This window comes from Coffea arabica, chromosome 7c (assembly GCF_036785885.1).
Source record: "Coffea arabica cultivar ET-39 chromosome 7c, Coffea Arabica ET-39 HiFi, whole genome shotgun sequence".
NCBI lineage: Eukaryota > Viridiplantae > Streptophyta > Magnoliopsida > Gentianales > Rubiaceae > Coffea > Coffea arabica.
This window is the reverse complement of record NC_092322.1, coordinates 6253382-6276509: the sequence shown is the minus strand read 5'-3', so window position 1 is coordinate 6276509 and position 23128 is coordinate 6253382. Positions and strand designations below refer to the sequence as shown.

The 23128-nt window shown below is 36.5% G+C and overlaps 5 protein-coding genes across 9 annotated transcripts; 2 read left to right on the top strand and 3 right to left on the bottom strand.

Moving 5' to 3' along the window:
* The first annotated feature begins 762 nt into the window (after positions 1–762).
* Positions 763–4905, top strand: LOC113699330 (RHOMBOID-like protein 9, chloroplastic). The gene is made up of 7 exons (XM_027219623.2): positions 763–975; positions 1703–2114; positions 2874–3054; positions 3166–3331; positions 3732–3902; positions 4063–4217; positions 4411–4905. Exons 2-7 carry the CDS (start codon positions 1802–1804, stop codon positions 4655–4657), a joined length of 1233 nt encoding a protein of 410 aa, XP_027075424.2. The 5' UTR covers positions 763–975; positions 1703–1801; the 3' UTR covers positions 4658–4905.
* On the bottom strand, positions 4236–9497 carry LOC113699332 (GDT1-like protein 4). 2 transcript variants are annotated; one of them, XM_027219625.2, is made up of 12 exons: positions 9114–9497; positions 8956–9024; positions 8809–8868; positions 8337–8384; positions 8056–8147; positions 7912–7948; positions 7731–7793; positions 7311–7379; positions 7120–7164; positions 6972–7033; positions 6742–6814; positions 4236–6657 (listed from the first exon to the last, which is right to left on the bottom strand). In XM_027219625.2, exons 1-12 carry the CDS (start codon positions 9132–9134, stop codon positions 6589–6591), a joined length of 708 nt encoding a protein of 235 aa, XP_027075426.2. In that variant the 5' UTR covers positions 9135–9497; the 3' UTR covers positions 4236–6588. The 2 variants fall into 2 exon arrangements, with proteins under 2 accessions (XP_027075426.2, XP_027075427.2); XM_027219626.2 differs by having other exon boundaries at positions 7731–7787.
* On the top strand, positions 5060–6504 carry LOC140010414 (membrane protein PM19L-like). The gene is made up of 4 exons (XM_072057382.1): positions 5060–5610; positions 5688–5865; positions 5940–5988; positions 6112–6504. The coding sequence occupies exons 1-4, from the start codon at positions 5478–5480 to the stop codon at positions 6274–6276; spliced, it is 525 nt and encodes a 174-aa protein (XP_071913483.1). The 5' UTR covers positions 5060–5477; the 3' UTR covers positions 6277–6504.
* Positions 9498–9633: 136 nt separating the features above from the next.
* Positions 9634–14447, bottom strand: LOC140010413 (ultraviolet-B receptor UVR8-like). The gene is made up of 11 exons (XM_072057378.1): positions 14145–14447; positions 13914–14058; positions 13579–13689; positions 13422–13482; positions 13037–13155; positions 12481–12566; positions 12173–12374; positions 11871–11924; positions 10972–11082; positions 10547–10603; positions 9634–10216 (listed from the first exon to the last, which is right to left on the bottom strand). Exons 1-11 carry the CDS (start codon positions 14174–14176, stop codon positions 9989–9991), a joined length of 1206 nt encoding a protein of 401 aa, XP_071913479.1. The 5' UTR covers positions 14177–14447; the 3' UTR covers positions 9634–9988.
* A 458-nt stretch (positions 14448–14905) lies between these two features.
* LOC113699407 (14-3-3-like protein GF14-C) lies at positions 14906–17903 on the bottom strand. 4 transcript variants are annotated; one of them, XM_027219762.2, is made up of 5 exons: positions 17747–17903; positions 16341–16853; positions 16128–16250; positions 15490–15606; positions 14906–15186 (listed from the first exon to the last, which is right to left on the bottom strand). In XM_027219762.2, exons 2-5 carry the CDS (start codon positions 16821–16823, stop codon positions 15124–15126), a joined length of 786 nt encoding a protein of 261 aa, XP_027075563.2. In that variant the 5' UTR covers positions 16824–16853; positions 17747–17903; the 3' UTR covers positions 14906–15123. The 4 variants fall into 4 exon arrangements, with proteins under 4 accessions (XP_027075563.2, XP_071913482.1, XP_071913480.1 ...); XM_072057381.1 differs by lacking the exon at positions 17747–17903 and adding an exon at positions 17650–17668; XM_072057379.1 differs by lacking the exon at positions 17747–17903 and adding an exon at positions 17022–17454.
* Positions 17904–23128: the final 5225 nt, after the last annotated feature.

The window sequence follows — 23128 nt, the reverse complement described above, 5'->3', positions numbered from 1 at the left end:
TTATTTTCAATAATCAATTCTATAGAACCATAATTGATTTAGTTGAGAACAGTTTGTTTAAGAATTTTAAGCAGAAGAAAAATCAAAATCAATTGAGAACAATTTGTTTAAAATCCCTTATTTGCATTCCTTTTCCCGAACCATTGAATTCATCCCTCTCTTGTATTCCAACTCTCTTCTAAATGCCATAGTTATCAATAAAACAAAATTTTTAATAGTCAATATGTCAAAAAATATGAGAAGGGTTTGGTTGGGCGAACAAAATAAAGAATTGTAAGTAGGAGATTCTAAATTCAAAATATTTCACTCAAAAAAAATATAAATATATATATAAAATATATATATATAAACACTTCGTTAGTTTCTTAAACTCTCAAGCAACTTGAACATTTGTACTATTCCTTTTCCTTCATTCCCAAAGTAGGCCTAAGTGGGAACGTTACAAGAGAAAATTAGAAGGGGAAGAATGGTACTGGACTTATTTGTTGATTTAATAGAGACTATAAGGGGAAACGTTCCAATAATGCACGTACAATAGCTAGCGGTCAGAACAAAATTTGAATCAATAATAATATTTTTGTTTATTGTTCAAGATGTCAAATTCTCAAAAACTCCATAAACTAAGCTAACTTTTTTTATGGTATTTATCTTGTGTGGTACCCAAAAAAAAAAAAAGATTGGAATTGTCCCACAAGAGATTTTTATCGTGGATTTGACTAAAACGGTGGGGAAATTTTTGTCAAATTCCAGCGGTGTAAGAAAATTGGAGCCCATAAACGTGGCTGGCACGCAGTTAATGGGAGGATAACGAAGATAAGGTTACCATAACGTCGCGCTCTAATTTTGGAAAAGAGTTTCGTTTTATTTCATTTCTATTCTGAGACAACTAAAGCCCCATGCATTAATGGAAGTAGTAGCTCCTCCGGGCATTTTCTGATGTCAGTCAAGAATCTGCTCCTCCAGTCTGTCCACCCGGTAACTATCTATCTGAAACTGAAAGGATACAATCTTTTTAACGTCATATACTTTTACTCTTTCTGTCTAATACGCTGGTATCTTTGCACATATATGTTATGTAACAACTAGCGTCGATGAACTGCTTGTGTATAGGCTTCAACGATCGATTCAAGCAAATTACCATATTCTGGTTCTTTTTTCTGCTATCTAGAAAGAATAACTAGTTCGAAGTGGTTAGTGGAAGTTAAGTTCGTGCTTCCTGGGTCCCTCATTCAAGCTTTTATGTGTTCATGATGATTTTCTCTCCGTTGCATGGACGAAAACAGGATGGCATGGTTATAATTTCTTTCGAACTTAGATGTGTATAAATATAATGATTTTGTTTGAACAAGAAGACCTTCAAGCCCATCAAACTTAAGCTGTAGCTTTTGCTGTTTCGCTGGTAGAATTTTTCTTGTGTAGTTAACATCTTGACATCTAACTTGAAGATATGCCGCTGTGGCTGAGGCAACCTTTTCTCTTTACTTAGAACAGTATTTTAGGCGGATGCCTTACTGGTGAAAGTTTTAATGAATAAGTCTAATCATAAGTTACTTACAGGTGTATTTACAAGATAGTTTTTCTTTGTTTTTTTTTCAGTGTTCGTTTGAAGTTAGACTCGTAGATGTGGGCTAATAAGAGTTCCTGAAACCACTTAATTATTTCATTCTTTATCTGATCTTCATTTAAATTCAAATTAATACAGGAGGAGATAAAATGTGTTATATGATATTGTCTCGGTTCGTATGAAAATTTACATGATGATGCAAGGGGGAGCCTTGTTACGAGGAAAGCTACAAAATAGATGGTCTATGCCAATCAGAATATGCTCAGGACATTGATTTCACTTGGGAAGCAGAAGGAAGGTGGATTTTTAGCTTCCAGTTACTGTAGTAGTTCGCATGGTGGGAAATTATGCAGAGTCTTCGATTCATTAAGCTCTTCTGAAAATCAATTGAGATCCTTAGATTCTTATTTCCAAAAGCTCCACAATGACGGTATGCAGTCTTCTTCAAGATTATTCAGTAAAAGAAAGCAGTCATTTGATACAAGCTATGACTTAAAAGCAAAAAAGGGGTTGGCAACTCTAGAAGAATACCTTGGGAAAATCACTGAAGGTAATGTGATGCAAGTAATTCTAGCTACATGTTATATTTTTTGCTATAGGATTGGAGTCTGTTGTCAAAAAATCATTCAAAGAAAATACAAAAAAGGGAGGTGGGAGAACTGGAGAAGGATTGACAGATGAAAATATTCAACAAACTAGAAGAGTTCACATCTTGTATCATGTCTACTTTAGTCTGCCGATAATTTGTGGTCCTTCTTGAATAATGTGGTACACATGTGAAAAAATATGATATATTTTACAGGGTTTTGTGAGTACTTATTCAAGCTTTGAAAAACCTTCCTCTTCCTGATTCTGTCACAGTGGAGGAAGACTTTTAATAACTCAAAATTCTTGACTTGCAATATGGTAGTTCCAAGCCACATGTCTGACTATTTCATCAGTTGCTCCAACAAGGTTTATTGTTTCCTTCTTTTTTCTTCAACAATTACCAACTTTTTTTTTTTTTTACTTACTGAAACTCCTTCCAATTGAATCCAAGACATTCAAATGTGAGAGCAGGGAATATTTATTAACTTGATGAACGGTATATAAAAGTTAATTCCACTAATGTGTTGTACAATTGAATGACATGTTGACTACATTTTTTTTTTCTCCTCAGACGTGGTTAAATATTTCAGGTGTTCCTTTTAAATTTCATGCATGGTATCGTGCTAATTATGATACTTATCAGTTGTCTACTGATTAGCTCTAGTTCACTGGGTTTCATGTCTGAAAGGAAATTGAGTTTTGGTTACTAATCCTTATTCAGATGCAAACTCAACAAAGTATATTTCCTCTTCTTCTGGAGACAAATCTTGTGAAACAGTACCAAGCTCTCACGTCAAGAGAGTCTATGAAAGTTCTCAATTGAAGAATTATAGAACTCGTCTGCAGTTGACTGGGGTTGCTCAGAAGATTTCAGATGACGAAGTATCCAACTTTTACTTAATGTAAAGGATCAGCATCTCTCCCTAATTTTAATGTTTATTCTAAGCAAGTCTATATTTGTAGCTTCTCAAGATCTATTGTATTTTAAACTCATAGATCTTATCTTGATGCAGAGGATTACTAGCTTCTATAAACATTGCCGTGTTCCTGTTTGAATTAGCAAGTCCAATTAGGAACTCTGAGTTACAGCTCTTTTCAATTCCAATGGCCTATGGAGCAAAGATAAATCATTTGATCCTAGATGGAGAATGGTGGAGGCTAGTAACACCTATGTTTCTGGTACAAGATTGAAAACTGGGTTCGTGCTTCTTTGCAGTTATTAGCTTTCCATTCTTTTAGATTGATAGTGAAGCAGCAGTAATTTAAAAAAAGAGTTGTTGAAAGGACTATCAGACCTAATGATTTAGTACATGGAGTCTGCAATGAAACATTACTTTGTTTCACTCAGTGGATACTATTAGTTAACTCCTGCTTTTGAAGGCATGTAATGACATGTTATGATAAGCTTAGTACATCAAATTTTTTTTTGAGAATGTATTCTAGCCATAAGCAATGAAAAAATGGGATCAGATCAGACTTGCTGCTGGAGAGTAGAAATCCTTAAGGATTAATTCCATGTTTAGTACAGTACTTTGTTGATTAGATTCTGGGTACAAGGACTAAATCCTTTAATTTGCAGCACTCTGGAGTTTTCCATATCGCCCTTAGTTGTTGGATGCTCATGACCTATGGGCCTGAAGTATGCCGTGCATATGGCTCAGTAACCTTCTTTTTGATATATGTGCTCGGGGGACTTTCTGGCAATCTGATCAGCTTTCTTCATACACCAGATCCAACTGTAGGCGGGACGGTAAACAGCATCTCACCCCTTAAAATAATGGCGCACAACTGCAGAATTCATCCTAAAGTTTACTAATTGGTCGTTCATTGTCATAGAGATCTCCATTACTGAATAATCTAATTGCTGTCCTTATGGCTGTGGACGTTTTCTAATCAAACCTTTCTTTTAGGGTCCGGTTTTTGCTATAATTGGAGCATGGCTTGCCTATCAGATTCAGAACCGAGATATGGTGGTGGATGATGGTCCTAAAAAAATGCTTCAGAAAGTGATAATTGCTACTTGTCTAAGCTGTACACTAAGCAATTTTGGTCCTGTTGATGACTGGTTAGTACTTCAGACTCATAACAACGAAAATGAATATTTATTACTAAAATTTAACTGCAACCATATATACACGAGCTCGTGATCTCGTTTATAAGGAAAAGAGTTATAACAATTGGTGAATATGTGAAAAAAAAATGAAAATAAAGGAGCAAGTCCAATTTTGCAGTATGTTCACTCAGTTGTGATGTTGCAGGACAAATGTAGGAGCAGCTTTTACAGGTTTAGCATATGGTTTTCTCACATGTCCTACGATTCAAGTGGATGATAAAGCTTCAGAAAGTGGTCAAGAGGAAGGAATCAGACTTGCTACAAGATACACGGATTCTTGTAAATCAGTTGTCTGCTTCTGCCTCTTCATCCTGCTGTGGAGCTCTGTATTCTTTGTAACTGATCCTCCACTCTACTCTCTTGCTGGAAATGATCTCAACATTGGTATGTAAAGCAGATATCCCATAGAAGGAACTACGTATATGCAAGAACTTGTATGGGTGTCTGCAATACCCTTTTTCAGAGCCCCTTTTCACCTTTGTACGGGTGTCTGCTAGGCTAAATTTTACCTCACCTAAGTATGTGTTCTGAGAGTCTCTTTAGAGCCTGTTTTCTGTAGCAACGAGGACCTAATGGAGTTTTCATACTGAAATCCTTTCTGTCGATGTGTTTCTTCCTTCAATAAAGCAAATTACCGACAGCAGAAGACTGAAGTCGAAAGATAGGTCTGCTACGGTCCTATGCTTATCAAACTTGCATTATTTGGAACCCACAATATGTCAGATATTCTTCCATGCCGTTTCCCTTTTGCGTTAGTTGCCCAGAAAAATTTGGATAAACGTCCCGGCCTTGATTCCTGTTCGTTGTTCTTTACCTTCTTGTACTAGAAATAGTAGAAGACAAAATCCATGTCGTGTGATGACAATATCTTTTGGCATAAGTGAAACGAGATGATGTAGCCAAGATTGGCAGAGACCTTGAACGCTATGCTCCTAATGAAAGCAGCAAACTTTCTAGTTTGCCCATAATTTGGTAATCATTTCCTTCTCAAGCCTCCACGTTAACAACACAAGTACTTCCCCACCTGCGTTGCAACACCTGTTACATCCAAGCACCCCGCGGGCAAACACGTACACATCCAGCTTTCCTTCTATTTATAGCCCAAAGAATCTCTCTCTCTCTGACGCGCTCGCGCACACTGATTCTACACAGACATAAGCAAGACAAGAGAAAGGACTTTCCTTGAGGATACAGCTTGAGGTTGGATTCAGCATGGCGGTTGGAAGGGGTGGGAAAAGCTTAATGGGACCTCTATTAGCTGTCAACTCTGTCGTGCATCTGATTGTACTGGGATTAGCAGGATGGTCTCTCGACAAATACATTGACGGTGAACAGGATCATCCCCGTGAGTTGTACTAACTTCCCTTCTCTGCAATAACTAATTAGTACTAATCTTTGATCCCCATAGTCTCTAACACACAGATTTGGGAGGGAATCCGTCTACAAGCTTTCTGCTAGTGTTTGCATTGATTGGCGGTGTAATTGGAGCATGTTCTCTGTTTGCTGGGCTCATCCATCTCCGGGCTTGGCACAGTGATAGTCTGGCCGGTGCAGCCTCTTCTGCGTTCATATCATGGACTATTACAGCTCTTGCCTTTGGGTATCCATCGCCTTGCTCAAAACCTTACTCCTCCTTTACTCTGTTCACTCGTTTTAAGTAGTTTATTGGTGCAGACTTGTGTGCAAGCAGATCATATTGGGAGGGCATAGAGGGAAACGACTGGTAAATGGTCACGTTAATATTTACTTGAATCCAAGCTTCTTATTGTGTTATCAGTAGCAGTCTTCCTACATGAAAGATGGAATGCTGATGATTTTTGCCTTTCACAAAATACGAGTGTTGCAGCAAACATTGGAGGCTTTCATCACATTGTCATTACTGAGTCAGTTACTGTATTTACTGCTACTGCATGGTGGGATGTGTAGCGGGAGATTTGGACCTGCTTACGGTGGCTATGGGACACGATATGGTGGCATTGGGATGACAAGGCGCGCCCCTGCTGTTGTCTGAAACAAGGGGATGGAAGTTCTGGACGCGGCAGAACAGTGAAATTCTGAGGTAAAAAAAAACTGAGTAACATTTTGATAGTATGATAATTTCTAATTGAAGTCTGAGGCAAGAATCACTGGCCTCGAATGTACATAAATTTCGAAGATTAATTTGCTTTGGCATGATTCTGAGAATGATGTGGGACTACAAAAACCCAATACGTTATGAATCCCAAATTCCTTAATGTCATGTCTGTGTCGGAGCTACAATTTCCATGTTGACTGCTTGTTCTATTGTCAATTTTGCGTTTAAGAATACATATGATGGAGTAGATCAATATACAGTCGACAGAAAAGATTGCACACCAAAAATCAGAAAAACAACTCCACTTGCCATCGTAACCTGTTTCAAAAGGCAAGAATATAAGCGTATTAATCCCAGTAAAGATTTTGCCTGAAATTTGATGATGAAGAATGAATGTTTTACCAGCCTCTCAGAGATTTTAGATGCTAAGCTCTTTCCCCCAGCAACAGCTGCAACGGTGCACAGTACTTGCGCTCTGCAGAAGATAATAGAATCCCAAGACTTGATTTTTCTTTTGTCAAATTTCGTTATTCGCATTTGAGGTGTCATTAAGCATTAGCCCTATAAATATTTTGCTTAACCAACAAAAACATCCCCCTTCCCAAGAAAGAAGGAGGAGCGAGGAAACTTACAAGATTCCACCAAGGATCACTCCTACGGCATTCTCATCTGCTGCAAGACCAATGGTTGCTAGCTGACCAAATTTGGTAAATCGTGAGCATTACTTTGATTCAAGATAGTCAATGTACGTAATGTATACACCTCCCAGCTGATACTTACTTGGCTCTTGTCACCCCATTCACCAAAAAAGGTAACCGAGAAGGCCTAAAAAAACATGACGATAGAAACATCAAATTGGCTATGCTACATGAAGTTCTTTCTGCCATGTTGGCAACATAATTTTTACACCAGATTAGAATCACAGCCTCATTGGTTAGAAGTAGAATCACTCATAATCAAGTAATGCAAACCTCGATGAAGACAGGTGAGAAGAAATTTGTCAGAAATGGCTTCCTCTGCTTTTTCAAGTCCTCAGCCACCTAGAAAATGTGTATCGTTTCAGAATTACAGCTTCCCCTTCGGTAATTAAAGTTTACGCTGGTAACAGGGCTTTACATAACCTATAAGAACTCTTACTAGTAAGTAATGAACATCAAAACAAGCAAGCAATAGGCTATTCCACGGACGAACACGACCATTTTGGATACTCCAGAGGAAATCAATCTGGCTTTCTGTTTAGGTTAAATGCCTCACATATTGATAGAAATTGTATAAACTAACCATCTAACCAAATTTTGTCTTTAAAAATTTAAACATCTTAGTAGCAAGTAACTTAAAAAAGAGGGTGTGATCTATTAGGGGCTTCATGAACTCAATGCTCATGACCTTACCTTGCTACCTTCTTTGCCTTTAGGTCCTTTACCAGTAGTATCCTTAGGTGCAGCGTCCTGATTCTTTGAGAAAAAAAAAAGAAAAAAAAAGAAACAAGGATTAAGAGACCACATCTAGAATTTTCAACTCTAGACCCAAGCCATACATCATTGTACCAGATGCAGCAGAGGGGTAACTGACCAGTTCCTTTTCAACTTGTTCTAACTCTTCGTTGTCGCTGATGAAATTAGAAATGATCCAGTTAGTACTCGTGAAAGTTTAAGTTGATAATTTTATTCTGACACATTCTTTAAAAAAAAAAAAAAAAAAAAAAGGAGGCCGTACTCGTCATCTTCATTATATGCCTCCCACAAAGACCAGAGGCCAAAGCCAAAGAAGAGAAGTGTGGTGATACGGTGAGCCAGTTCACGTGGAATCTTGCAAACAAAGTAGTAATACATCAAGTCTAACTATCAAAGGCATTCTGTTTTAGAGAAACAAAGAGTAGCATTGCATACAAAAAGGAAAACATTCGACAAATTTTGTTTGTTACTTTCTTCGCAAAACTAATCGAATACGAACTCCATCGGTATGCTAAAAAGAGGACGGCTAAAAGAATCACGTACCAAGTTTGGAGCAGCCCAGCCAATAACAGCAGAGAGAGTAGTCGTCAACTACAAATACATGGCAAGACATTTTTAAGCTTTACGAAAGATTCAATAAATTTGATCGTTCGTTTCTTGTCGCTTATATGAATAATAGCAGGCCAATAAATTCTTTTGAATTCCTACTGCAACACCATTTTTCATTATTCCTCACCAAGCAAAAGCAAGTGCGTTTCCTTTTCTTTTTCATTTTGGGTGTTCTTTCCGTCTTTGTGGCTTGAGGGTGGAGGGAAAACGGGAAAGTTCTGACTTCTGAGCATGTAGCTTTGTCTGGATTACGTAAATAAGGTTCGAGAATGATGATAGTGAGCCAGGTATATTTCTGCTAAGAAATTTCTCAAAGGTACAAAGAGTACTATATCTCCTACTTTTTTATCAGAAAACTGATGAGAGAAAAGGAAGGAGCAAGAAGTAAGAAAGAAATTGCACTTACAATTACAGAAGAAAGGCAACCGCACAGAACGCTACTCCACGGATGACGCATTGCCAGTATCTTCCAAAACACGGCGATGTTATGATCAATAAAGCTCAAATTTTTGCAGCAGCAAACGAAGTTTAAAACAATAATGATAATACTTACAGCGGCGACACAGAAGGTTCTGTCACCAACCTCAGAAAGAACTGTCATCATAAGAGACTTGCCGAAGCCCTGAAAGGCAAAGATTCTTTCATTGATGCCACTAAGATTAAGGGGTTAAAAGAGTTCTTTCATTGATGCAACTAATGCAGCAGAATCACCTGAAACATTGGCAAATTCATTTCCACGGATTGTTTGGATTTTGGTGAGCGAAGAAGAGCAACGTGGCACTTAACAAAGCTCCCAAGGAGTAGCAGCAGTCAACGTTGGTGTTTTGCCCGCCTTAAGGTTTGTGGCTTTTGGGGAAGTGTAATTGACAGACATGTTTGATCAAGGTTTACATGTTAGATGTCACCTGTCCTAGTTGTGGCAATGGCCATTGGCTTGTAGTCTCGTCTGAATTACCACATCACCGGTCGGTGGCTAATTAATTATTTTTGTTTGCCAGCTCGTTGTCTGCGGGATTCTAATACTAGTATTTGTCGCTTTTTTTTTTTGTTTTTTTTGAAAGTCAATATTTAAATAAGAAAATCAAATAGAGCTTACAAACCGAAGGAAGGCAAGGTAAACTCTTCCTCTGCTCCTGCCCTCATCTTGGCCAAAAAGTACGCAGACAACACCGGTATTAGTCACTTTGCAGTCGTATGTCTCAAATCTTATGTGAAGGTTAGCCATAACCAGTGCCATAAACTGAGTTGCTAATTTTTAATATTGCGATTGCATCAATTTATCTGATTAGGCCCATACAAAAACCCAGGTAGCTTAGAACCATGCAGGCAAGGCAAGGCAAGGCAAGGCTGGGGAGACGACACTACCTACTCCTGCTGCACCAAATTCCAACCCCAACCTTCTCTTTCATGCAATTTTTATGGTCCATTTGTCCGGCATCTAGTCTAAAACAAACTTCCGAGGAGATTTTGTCTTTACTTCTTGTTCACAGACAATTTATAATACTACTAAACTGCTTCAATTGCCAGAATTTGCAAAGCACGAGACGAGATTCTTCCGAAAATTACGCAATTGTACAGTGATACCACTACACGTTCGTTGGAGCGTGCGGTAACTGCTCAGATTCCCGGCTGCGCCACTCTACTATTGCCAGTGTGTGGCGGCCACCGCAAGCAACGGACTTAGCACACCACCTTCCCTCAGCTTCACCTTCACTAAGATCTCTGGGAGGAGGGATGTTTATGGGCACTTCTGATGGATGGCCTGTTGTCACCTTCCTTCCGTATCCAAGACGTCCGTGGTCTCCTCGCCCAAACTGCCCAAAACAGAGACAAGTCGGCATTACTGCTACATTACTGTATCTAGTGCTTGAAACAAACATAATCTTATATCAAGTCAATTTGTCCGATCACATGCACTATTTCCCAGAGTCCACACAAACATGCAAAAAACTTTCCGACAATAAAATGATTAGCTCTCCTACTAGAGAGAGCTCCAGTATATCGCACACACGTTATAATAGATAGCAAAATAGCCGCCGTTGCCAATCACCTGTTATACATAAATCGACAGAAAAATGATATACTGTTGGATATGGAACTCAATTGGAATTCTAGACTTCTACATAGGATGTCAGAGTACTCACTGAAAACATGCGGCCATCACGTGTTAGAGCAACAGAATGGGTTCCTCCACAGGCCACCTGCATCAACAACCATTTCCCACTTAAGATTTTTCAAAACAACCAGAAATATTAAGAAAGTTGAACTTTAAAAGCAGAGATTCACAGGCAGTTGCCTGACAGTAGTTTTATATAACAATGCATAGTATACGACAATTAGCAAGGGCTAGAGAGATAACTAACAGGAGTAGCAAATTAAATCAGAAAAACCACCATAAAGAAGCTGTAAAAGTCATCGAATTGAAAGAATGTTGTTCGACTACTCAGAAAGAATACATAACACTGAAAGAATACATAATATGAACACTGATAACCATCATCCACCGAAGCCGAAAGGTAAGATCATTAACAAAGTTTATTAAGTTCAAAAAGACCTCTCATATCAGCACCTGTACAATGTCCTCACATATTAGAAGCTGAACCCTTTGGGGCACCATTTTACTGCTTTTGTCATCTCCAAAACCAAGCCTCCCGTGTTCCCCTCTGCCCCAACCATATACCTGCCATAGAGAATTCTTCTCTAGTAAATCAGAACATTCATGCTCAACTACAATTGTGACTGAAATCATAAAGTTCACAGCACCATGATGAATATCGCCCTACACAACAAAAACTAAAGAAAAGAGAAAAAAGAAAAGTTGCATCATACAAATCATCAGGCTATTATCAGTTAATGAAATGAAGACTAGAAAGCATGTCAATAACTTCTGAACAAAAAGAAATGCCGAATATATTTCCCAAGATCATTGGCTTATGGGCCAAAAAGAAGGGCATAACTTACTTTTATGGCTAGAAACAGAATCACTTTTGAAATTTCACACACTTGTGAACTCAAAACTGACAGTCTTTATACAAAGCACGCAAAGATATTGAGGCATGAAATTTCTTGTTCCATATATCAGATCCAGAAAGATATTGATGTTTTTTGTTCTCCTTTTCAAATTGGCATATAATGTTAAAAAAAAATACTTAGAAACTCCAAATCTCAATGACGAATTCACAGAGAAGCTGGAACTGAACTCATTAGAAGAAAGCGTGGTGCCTAGAAAGTGAACAACAGGTCCAAAGGTGCAGCATGGTTAAGCTAGTTGCTAAAATGAATCGTAATTCAGATGACCAACAAGACATCTGCATGTGCAATTCACAGTTCGGATTAGTGAAAGGGATGATATTTGATTTGGCAGTTCCATTCACACAACAATCACATGTATTCACGTCAGTAAATATTGAAGCCACAAACCACAAATCTCAAACATGAGAACAATGGAGTAAGTAATAGGAGAAGCACCTCTCCTTCATCTGTCAATGCAGTAGAATGCCACCCTCCAGCTGCAATATCAACCTGAACATGGAAGCAGAATGTTATGAAATTCAGCAGAGAAAATGTCATAAATTACTGAGACATGCTTCTGCATACCTTATGTGATTCAAGATGTTAAAATAGCATGAAACAAAGAACCGTATGTAGTATTGGAAATACATGAACAGGAAATCAATTACAAAAGGCTTTACATAGAAAGTTATCTAAGTAACAGCCGACCATTTAGAAAAATGACAAGAAGAAAATGACTTCATGTTTAAAATATATACCAAGGTAAGACCAGACAAGCCCTGGACAGGAACGGGTTGTGATCTGGGCTGAGTATCACCAGTCCCCAGTTGTCCGTACTCATTATTACCCCATGCCATTAAGATTCCATCGTCAAGAAGAGCCAAGTTGTGGAAAGCTCCAACTGCAATCAACCTCACGCTTTCAAGACCTTGTACTCGAACAGGAGTCGAAATTTGCTTTCTGTAAGTTTAGAAAAACAAATTAAAACAAATTCAAGAATTGAATCCTGAAAGCTCTCAGATACAGATAATGAAGGTCAGAAAAAATCAATCCAAAAGGAGTATACATGTCCCCAGGAGGCCATGGTTGACCCCATGTCCATACATGTCCTTCCCGTGTGAGAACAACTGAATGTGTACCACCAGCAGCTACCTGTCATAGAAAGGATGTCAAACTGTTAAAAGTACCAAGAAAGATGCCAAAATATTGTTTCACCAGAGAGCATTTTAAATCATCTCAGGTTGAAACATGCCACTTCCACCAGAGACTCAATTCCCCAGGGAGTAAGACACAAACTTTAAAACTTCTCAAAAAGAGAGAAAATCACATCTTATAATAAGGAAATAATTCTTGCACATTTCAGATGTAAATTATACTCTACAGGTACATTTAAAACCTGAAAAGTAACAGCTTTCTATCATTTCAAACCCTTGGTTCCCATGTTGAGTAATGAGGAATGAGTGAACAAAATATTCTATATTGAATTCAACATATGCACTGCCAAATATCTAAAGCTCTTGAAAGCAATTTGACTAGGTATGTATGATTCAATAAGGGAAGACACCCGGGTGCTCACCCAAATATGAACTCAAGTTATAGAGACACGTGATAGAATAAATCACCTGCCGAACTGTAAGCTTTGGCACACATCGTTGGGGAATCACAATATCCCTCCTAACAGGCTTTCCTGTGTCAGCTTTCCGTTCAGGTTCTTCACCACACTGTCCATATTCATTCCCACCTGCATAAAGGTTCCCCAATCCTATTAGGAGAGTCACGCTGGTGGAACAACATGTTTGAAGTTTAGAAACTAAATGAGACATTATCAGAAAACAGACAAAGGAAGAAGAAAAGATTCCTGCCAACATCATTTTGTTACTTAATTAGTAAAATTTAAGAATAATTCTCAAAGCCCAACTCGTATCATGCTTTCCATCCCACTTTTTTGCAGAAATTAAGGGAACATAACGGAGAGAAAAATAAAAGGAAAAAAAAAACACACTATACCCCAAGCATAAGCCCGGCCTTGATCGTCGACAGCCAAACAATGCCAACCATCAATTGCCGCCTGAAATAAATTAACTAAACCAAGTTAAGATACGACGTCACATATCTTAATCCATTAATAATCATGAAAATTAGCAATTCACAGTGAAATAACTACCTGTACAATCTTAACTTTGGAAAGAGCTTTCACTTGACTAGGAATACTTTCGGTTTTGGTCTCTGGGGGATGACCCAGTGTCCCTCTTTGGTTCCAACCCCACGTAAACAACTAATACCACAAGCCCACCACAAAACGTGAATCCAAACTTCGTTCCCGGAAACAAATTGAAAAAAGAAAGAAAGAAAGAATACTATGTCCAAGTCCAGATAAGGATTTGCTAAATCATAATACTTAATATAAAGTAGAAAGGAACAATCTTTATGAAGTGACAGTTCAACAAGCTGAATAATCTGCACTATTACTACAACTAAACTAAAGACCGTACTAAGTACCTTGCCGTCGTTGCAAATGGCAAGGGAGTTTCGGCTGCCGGCGACGATAGAGCAGACGTCGAAGGGCTCAAGAGCTTTGATGGAGCAAACCCAGTCTTTCTCTTCATTATTACCCATACCTAACTGCCCATCTTCTCCCGAACCCCTGAAATAAATGTTCAAACGCAAAAATTAACCTTGTTAATTCTGAACTTAGATGAGCATGCATTGCAAAACAGGAAGAGAGATGACCATGCGATAACGGCGGTTTTGGAGGCGGCCATAGAGGCGATGCTTAGTTTCTGTCTCGGAATTTAGTGAGGCGTATGCTGGACTAGTACTACTACCGGAGGACCTGTGCCTTTCAAAGTCACCACGCATTGGAATTGTACTAAAAAGAATAATATTTTGGGGAATTGTCTTTGGTGCTTCAAAGATTTTGGGATTCAAAAAGAATAATAGAAAGTGGGAACCTGATTGGAAAATGCATAAAAGCCCAATTGATTAATCAAATGGTGTTTGCAACAGTATTGGACCCGGAAAGACGACACCCGTCATCCATTCCATTTCTCAACCTTTTCTTTTGTTATTTCGCCGGTCGGGGCACTTTTATTTAATCAAACTAATCGCTTTTATTCTTCTTTGCTTTTTTGCATAGACCGTCATACCGGCCCATAACACCGTTCCACAAACTTTGTAAGCTGCTGCAATGAGAAAATGAAATAGGATAGGTAGACCAGGAAACACCAAAGGTCCGAAGACGCAAAACCAATAAGTTTTGACGCCAAATTGTTGTTGTTGTTTTTTTTTTTTTTTTTTTTTTTGTGTTTTTGTTAGGCCTATTTGGAGTGTGTTTGAAGTGTTTTATTGTGTAGACTTGTATTTGAAGAACTAGTTTCAGCCCAAAAAAAAAAAAAAACACTGTTCCATACAAAGCCATGGATATATCAAAATTTTCTTTGATCCGTCAATGTTTAGACCGCATCAACAAAAAAGAAATAGCAAGAAATAGATAAGTAAATGCGATACCAAGCCAAACCAAGTTCAGCTTATCATCAAATTAAACAAGTAGCATTACAACCATTGATGAGATACGAACCCATAACCATTTTCTTTCGGCAGTAACATTTTCATATGTATGTAAAGCATTTTAGCCCTGAGATCCACCACCAAATCATCATGTCTTGCAGTAATCTCCCAAAGAAAGTCCTACTCTAACATAACAAATTCATTACTGCTGCCCCTCCCCTGTGTCAAGTCTTGATGGTTCCTTGATCTCATCCCCAGCGTCCTCCTGAAATCAATACAGCATGCAATCAAGAAACAGCAATCAGTGAAAGAACAGTCGGATTGCAAGTTAACAGAAGAAACAACTCAGACTGCAGATGTCCTCTTGTTTTAGAAGTATTCTCATACCCATTTTAGCCTTGACTAGCGTAACATAAGTATTTACAAGAGTAACTTAGTGAATATGCAACTAAATCCAATACATATTCACTTCAGACCCCGCCAAGTAATGTTATACACATTTCAAACAATTAATGCATGTAATCCTCACATTTGTGTGTGAAAGAAAGCCATAAAATGAAGTCGTTACCTGAATATCAGAAGTCCACAGAGTTAGATTGTCTCTGAGGAGTTGCATGATCAATGTACTATCCTTGTATGTTTCCTCACCCAGTGTATCAAGCTCAGAGATGGCCTCATCAAAGGCCTGCAATGAAGATCCATATTAGGGCCAAAAATTGTACAAGCAAGATCGATGAAATAGAATTGACAGGTAATGGAATGCTCATGGTTGCACATCCTAAACCTAAGTTTGATGGATTATTTAGTAGCAAGAGCCTTCACATGAAACAACTGGCTTCTAAATAGGAATTTGACATCCATAACAGAAGCTTCTTCATGTAACTTTAGACGTTGGAGGGGAATAGTTGAAACACAGGACTAGCAGCATCTGCCAGGAGGTTGATTGTCTTAAAAAAGAACCCATTCAGTTTACAATCTTTTTCTTCCAGGTTTACATAAGTAGGTGTCTATCCACTGGTGAATACAAAGATCAAAATCCAAAGTTCCTATGACAGGCAAACGAATCCAATTTATGGTTCAGTGACACATAGTAAGAGATGCCAAAAACTGCACTTTATGAAAGGACAACCAGCATTGAACAAAGTTTAATTTAAAGAGTATTGCATGAAAAGACAATGAAATGGAAAAAAAAAAAAAAAAATTTACCTGCTTTGCAAGGTTACAAGCACGGTCAGGTGCGCTAAGAATTTCATAGTAGAACACGGAGAAGTTAAGAGCAAGGCCAAGCCTAATTGGGTGAGTGGGAGGCAATTCAGCCAAAGCAATATCCTGTATGATGAGAAGCTTATCATTCAGAGACTAACTAATCTCTTTATTAAGTGCATAGAAAGCTACGCCTATAGAAAGGAGTAAACTAACCTGAGCAGACTTATAAGCAACCAAAGTGTTCTCTGCAGCTTCTTTTCTGTCAGCACCAGTCTTAAATTCAGCCAGGTACCTATGGTAATCACCTTTCATCTTCAGGTAAAACACCTGGGACTCAGCAGCAGAGGCTGAAGGAATCAAATGGGACTCGAGAAGCCCCAAAATTCCATCACAGATCTTGGTAAGCTCAGCCTCAATTTTTCCTCTATATTCCTTAATCATGTTCACATGATCTTCATTCCCACGGCTCTCTTCCTTCTGCTCAGTGGAAGAGATGATCCTCCAGGAAGCCCTCCTGGAACCAATAACATTCTTGTAAGCCACAGAGAGAAGGTTCCTTTCCTCCACAGTTAGCTCCTCAGTATCAACAGCCTTTGCAACCTTTTCCATAAACTCAACCATTTCCTCGTACCGCTCAGCCTGTTCGGCCAACTTGGCCATGTAAACATTTTCATCGCGAGACGCAGGAGGCAACATTTTCCCTTATATACTGATCAAAAGCAAAATCTGCAGTTGTTTCAAACCATTCAGACTCAAAACTAAACTGACTGCACATACACAAAACTCACAAATGGAATGGAAATTCAGTACATCTAACGGGTTTTGTTGCACCTATGGACTAAACAATCTTCAACAAAACAAAAAATAAGGGGAACAAAATCCAAATGATTGTACCTAAACAGGAACCAATTAAAAATTCTGTCTGCGTACACAATCCTACAACATCTCAAAATTTGAAACATACAACTAGTCTTAGACCAGGTAACTCAGATTCCTTCTTCCCCTACATATTTCCAGATAAGCATGAAAACATTGAACTCGATAAATTTCCACTGGCAACGGTACATACTGTGACAAGAGTAATATTCAACTATTAACTTGAGTCGTCCGGTCCACCCAATTTTTTTCCTCACAAATAGTAAAAAGTTAAAACTCAAAAACTTGGGAAGTATACATGATCCTAAAGTATCCCTAGACTGAAAGAGATTTAACTAAATTAACTCTAGGAAATTAGATTTCTTCTTTTCTTAAATTCTGCTGATAGACATGAGAAAACTAAACTAGACTATTAGATTGGTGCTGCATAATGTCATAATCCTAGAATAGTATGCAATGATGTAAGATATTCAACTAATTTAAGACTGTCGGATAAGTTACGTTCGTGGATAAACACGATGACACTAAAAGTTAAACCAAATCAGATCGCACCAAAAAAACACACTTAAAAAAAATGATATACCAAAAACACATGTTCAAGCGTAACTGATGGTACAATAACTTTTCAGTCCATGACTTTTCAGACCTGTTTCGCAATAAAAACATGCTACATAACTTAACCAGTAAAATCCATGTCATGAATAACAGATCCAAGAGCGAAAAATGGCGAGAATCGAAGATACCTCTAGACGATGCAGCGACGAAATTATGCTGCGCGAAGGGGTGGAATGGTTGGAAGGATCAAGTAAACAATAGATGGAGAGAAGTGAAGAGGCCGCGGCGTGAGAAGGACAAGAGCCAGTTAGAAAAGGCCAGCTGGGAATGTGGTGGCGGAGTTTGCTATATTTGATGCTTTTTAAAAACAAGCACACGGACACGGGCGAGTTGGTGCCACGCTGGCGGTGAGACCAGTCAAAATCTTTTTGGTTGATTGGTCAATTTTGATTGTATGCTCAATAGCCAATACTGATGCAGTTAATGGTGGAGATGTATTCAATTTGAAATTGGCGCATGAGACTATTTTGGTAATATGTTGTGTATTCGAATAGTAGATTATTTGAAATAATTTTTTTTAAAAAAATGATGTAGCATTTTTTTGGTGTGATATCCAGAATTTACATGAGAATTTATTCAAAAATCGATTGAAAATCATGAGATGTTCAAATGATCGATAAGGTATAGGATTTTTGTTTTAAAATAGTGTATAAATTTGTTGTGATTTTTTTTTGTGTTAATTTGTTATGATTTTGCATGTTATTATTTTAGTGCCTACATTTGCTTTATTTGTGTCCAAATTTGTTGTCTTTTTTTTTGTGTTAATTTGTTGTGATTTTTTTGCGTATTGTTATTTTAGTGCCTATATTATCTTTATTTGTGTCCAAATTTAGGGTTCAAAATCCTGTGTCACAGTTGGGGCCGGGAAGACTTAGATTGGGCTTTTCGTTTTCCTTCGGAGATGTTGGCGTGGCTGGGGCATGTTAGGACTTGGTCGCTTATTTTCAAACCTACTGGCCCACCACCGTTTACAATTTTGGCACTATGACGTGGCCGGTGCCGTTCTCTTGCAGTCTCCCCACTGAGACGGTATCGTTTGAGACATTTTCCCCTTTTTCCTTGTGATTCTGACGCTGTAATTATCCTACTTGCTATTCAGCTTTTCATAATTTTATTTCAGAGCCTAACAGGTTTACCGATTACCATTTGGCACCGGGAAAGGTCCTCCTACAACGTGGATATGATTTAAGCGTACATCATTTAGTTTTGACACGAAAGTTCGACGTGGATATGATTGGCATGAATTTCGAAGTTTTCCGGATGTATATCAAAGTTTGACGTGGATAAGAGTGACCTGAGCATCAAAATTTGACATAGATGCTGGTTTGGATTATTTTAATTGGTCTGTAATATAGGGATTTAAATGAATCAAACTACCCGACTCGAATTCACGAGTAATGCATTCAAAGGCTCGATTCAAGTTTGATATTGACCGAATTTAAATCGAGTTTGAATTACGTAATATGTTTGAGTTACTTGATAATATAGTCAAGTTGAATTCGAGTTGAAAAAATCAAAATTCGAGTGTTTATCGAGTCTTATTGAGTAATATATTTGTAATATAATTTTTAATTATTTATTATAAAATTTACCAAAAATCAAGTTCGATTAAGTTTGACTGAGTTCAAGCTTGAGGTCAAATAAGATAAAATAAATTTGAACTCAAGCTTGAGTAAGGTAAACTAAACTGAGCCTCGAACTCAATTTTAAAGAACTCGATAAACTCGAGTTTAAACATTTTCACTCTAAGTAGTTCGTTATTTGAATTTGATTCGACTTGATTGCAACCCTAGTGTAATGTATGCTATTTAGTAATTTATCGCTTACATTTAATTTAGGGGTAATTTCACAAATCTCACTGAGCTTTGCTTTAATATCACTTAACACCTTCATAATTTTAAAAATCTCTCTTATAGTTTTTGTCCTTTTACTTTTCTAACTATCAAACACATGATTCGAATGCTAATTTTGATAGTGGGAATACCTTTATTGCTTTCCCCTGACTATTGATCACATTATGACTGACTATAACTAATCAATATTATGCTCACAACGGTAAGAAAATGAACATAATAATGTTGAAAAATGGCTATCCCTTTTGTATGTGTTAAAATATGGCTATCCATTTTGTTTGTGGCTCTATTTCTTTTTTAAGTTTATTAGAATATATTCACATATTCATGCAGTTTAACAACCTACTGATCAATGGAGGATTTTTATGATATTTTTTACTGTCAAATTCAGATTCAGAATTTGAATACTATATCCAGTAGTTACGGGTGGGAAAGAGGACGGGGAGAAATGGGAGGGTAAAAAAAGGTAGTTAATATGTAGTTGTATTTAGTAATTTCTTGTGATATTAGCGACAAAAAAAAATTATACATCGATAGTGTATAAAAAATACTATTATTATCTTATTGGATTTGAATTGTAATTATACACAATTACGCTAAGATATTGTTAACATTGTTTTTTTTGGGTTGGATCTTTTCAACAATTAGAGAACAACAAACATCTAAACGCAATCACTCATCATACACAAATTTGCAATCTTAGGTATTGCTGTAAAGCTAACATTTTGTTTGAATTGTAATTTTTCAAGAGTTATTAAGAAAAAATTACTATAGTGCGTTTTAAAAATGTGATATATGTGAGATAAAATGATGGTTGAAAATTTTTATACTATATAAGAATGAGTTCAGGGTAAAAATATTTTTTGAATTTCAACCGTAAGGGTAGGGCTATTTTGGGAATGTAAGAGTTTGAAATACAATTAGAGTATTGAATACAAGTCATTATAGCTAATTTAGTTTTGTTGTAATTACTTAGATGTTCTTTTAGACATTTAAAGCTGGGGGCAACAGATATCCGATTGAACATTGGGTATAACTAAATTCAGCTTGTGTTTTAGTGAAATAACATAAAAGCTCTTCTAATCATTTAATTGTATTAACATCCAAATCTCTTAATTTCCTAAAGCATTTCTCATCAGTTATCTGCAAGTTTATGATATATAGATATTAAGACACAATTAATGCCAATTAGTAGAGAAGTTTGCTTTCTTGGCCGTTACCCCATCTGTTCATATTCATTTCATTTACTTACAACTTTATTCCACCACAATCATGTAGCCTATTAAATTTGGATGTTGCTATATTAGCTACTCCCCTTCCCCATTTTGCAGCACATTTCTTAATAAGTATATTTTCTTTAGCTAGTCTACTTTTTGGTTGTAAGAAATCTTAATAGGTATGTTTTCTTTAACCAATCTACTTTTTTGTTGTAGGAAATCTGTAATCTTGAAGGTTGTATATGTAATAATTTTTTAGTATTTTAATTCAATTATCCATATTAGATAGGCATGATAGGGAGGAGATCACATTGGTAAATTATTATTTGTGGTTCAAAGTAAGTTTATCATTATAAATTTTTCCATATGCAGATTGCATCTACTTTTGTTGTTTTAACTATTAGTTATGATAATTTTCAAATTGTTTGTTATTTTATTGATGATTCCATTTAGGCAAAATTTTCACTTTATTTGATTTGTCAATAAATCTACTTAAAACTATTTGGCTGCAAATCTAAAGTATGTACTTCATTACTTTTAATTGTTTTCTTGAATTGAGTGGTCTAAGATGTTTTAGTACTTTATTTGACATGGTTATTTCTCTAAATTAGCCTTTTAGTTGTTGTATATCTTTGCAACTAACTCAAAAACTGGTGTGTAGGGATTGTAATCCCTATCCAGAAGGAGATGCTTTACTATATGTTTTAAATCATACAATAAATCATAATTGATGGATCGGTGAATGTGGAGATTTAATGATGATATGTCATTGGAATCAATATAAATTCAAGGATTTGGCTTGCAAGAATCGAAATTTCACTAGCAATGATTTTCTTTAATTATGCTAATTGTTCAAATCTCACTTATATGACAAAATAATGTGGTGGATTGCCCTTATATTAAGATAAAATTCAAACTAAACAATAGATTTTAATATCCATAAAGTGCATGAGCAGATATAAATAGGTCTTTTGTTTTATTAGGTTAGATGCAAAATAGTTGATCGTATCTTATAATTTTGTTTCATTGCATATTAGTATATTTTTTAACTCAATATGTAACTTATGATTTTTTTGTTTAATATCATATATTAAAATTGTCATACTTCAATTCTTATACTACAAAATACCAAATAATAATTATTAATCATATTTAATTATAAGCACTAAACTCCCACGCGTCGCGTGGGCTTTTCCTCCTAGTTATAAAAAAGATTATTCGTTATATATATATATATATATATATATATATATATATATATATATAGACTACTAAACCAATCTGTTTGGTTGTTTTAGCTATATAGGCATCATTCTCCGCCACGTGGAAGTTGAGACGTTAATCATTTTTTGAACTTCTCAATTTTATGTCCCTAATCAATCTACAATTAGAGATGGCAATTTGTCCCAAGTCCCAATGAGTTACCCATGTCCATTGAGACTTTGGATGGGATGGGTATTGGAATTTGATATTGGGTTTAAAATGGGACAAATCTCAATTGTACCAATTAATTGATGGAAAATTTTGAAAAATGCTTGGGTACCCATTGGTAGGCTCAAATAGCAAGGGCTCCGTTTGGATTAATTATTTTTTGGGGGTGTTTTTGAAATATTTTATTATAGTAGTGTATATGAAAAATTTTTACTATACATTTTTTTTGAAATATTTGATATACTAATATGGATGGGATGTTTTTTGAGTTATCTATATCTATATGTATTCAGGATGGGGTTGTTAACAGAAACCCTCCCAATGACTTCTAAACTTCTCATTCTTTTTTTTAGATTTTTGTATTTATTTTAATACATAAAATGTAGTGGGTTATAACCCACCTTATCACCCATCAATATTCCCACTATCTCACTCCCACTATTCCACTATCTTAACTCATCCTATAACCACTCCTACAAATTCTCTATTCCTATTATCCCACTATCTCACTCCCACACTCTCTCTCTGTTTCTTATTTGTTTTTGGTTCTCTATTCATTTTGTAAATGTATTAATTTTGTTTCTTTTATGAGCAATAGTGGAAGATATTATGTGCAGAGATTTCAGCAGAACTCAACCTTCTTGTGGAGAATTGGAAGTATATTATTGCCAGCTTAATTTTCCAGGTCGGTCCCCTCTGCCTTTTAAGTATGTTTTGCTTTTGCTTTGCTTTTTGTCATGAATGATATTGCATTGATTTTCTGATCATCCATTATTTCTAAAAATTTTTTACAAAATCCTATGAACGGTTGTTTGCTTATTGTTACATTGTAAAACAAAGATAGTCAATAGTAGAATAAAGTATAAACACAAAATCACAATCACATTTCTAACATAAAGGTATTGCTTGCTTATATAATTGCGGATGGTATAGGTTCATGATTAAGAGTTTTACTATTTCTAACATAAATTGTATATTATAAAAATTTATTTGTTTGTATTACTGAAAT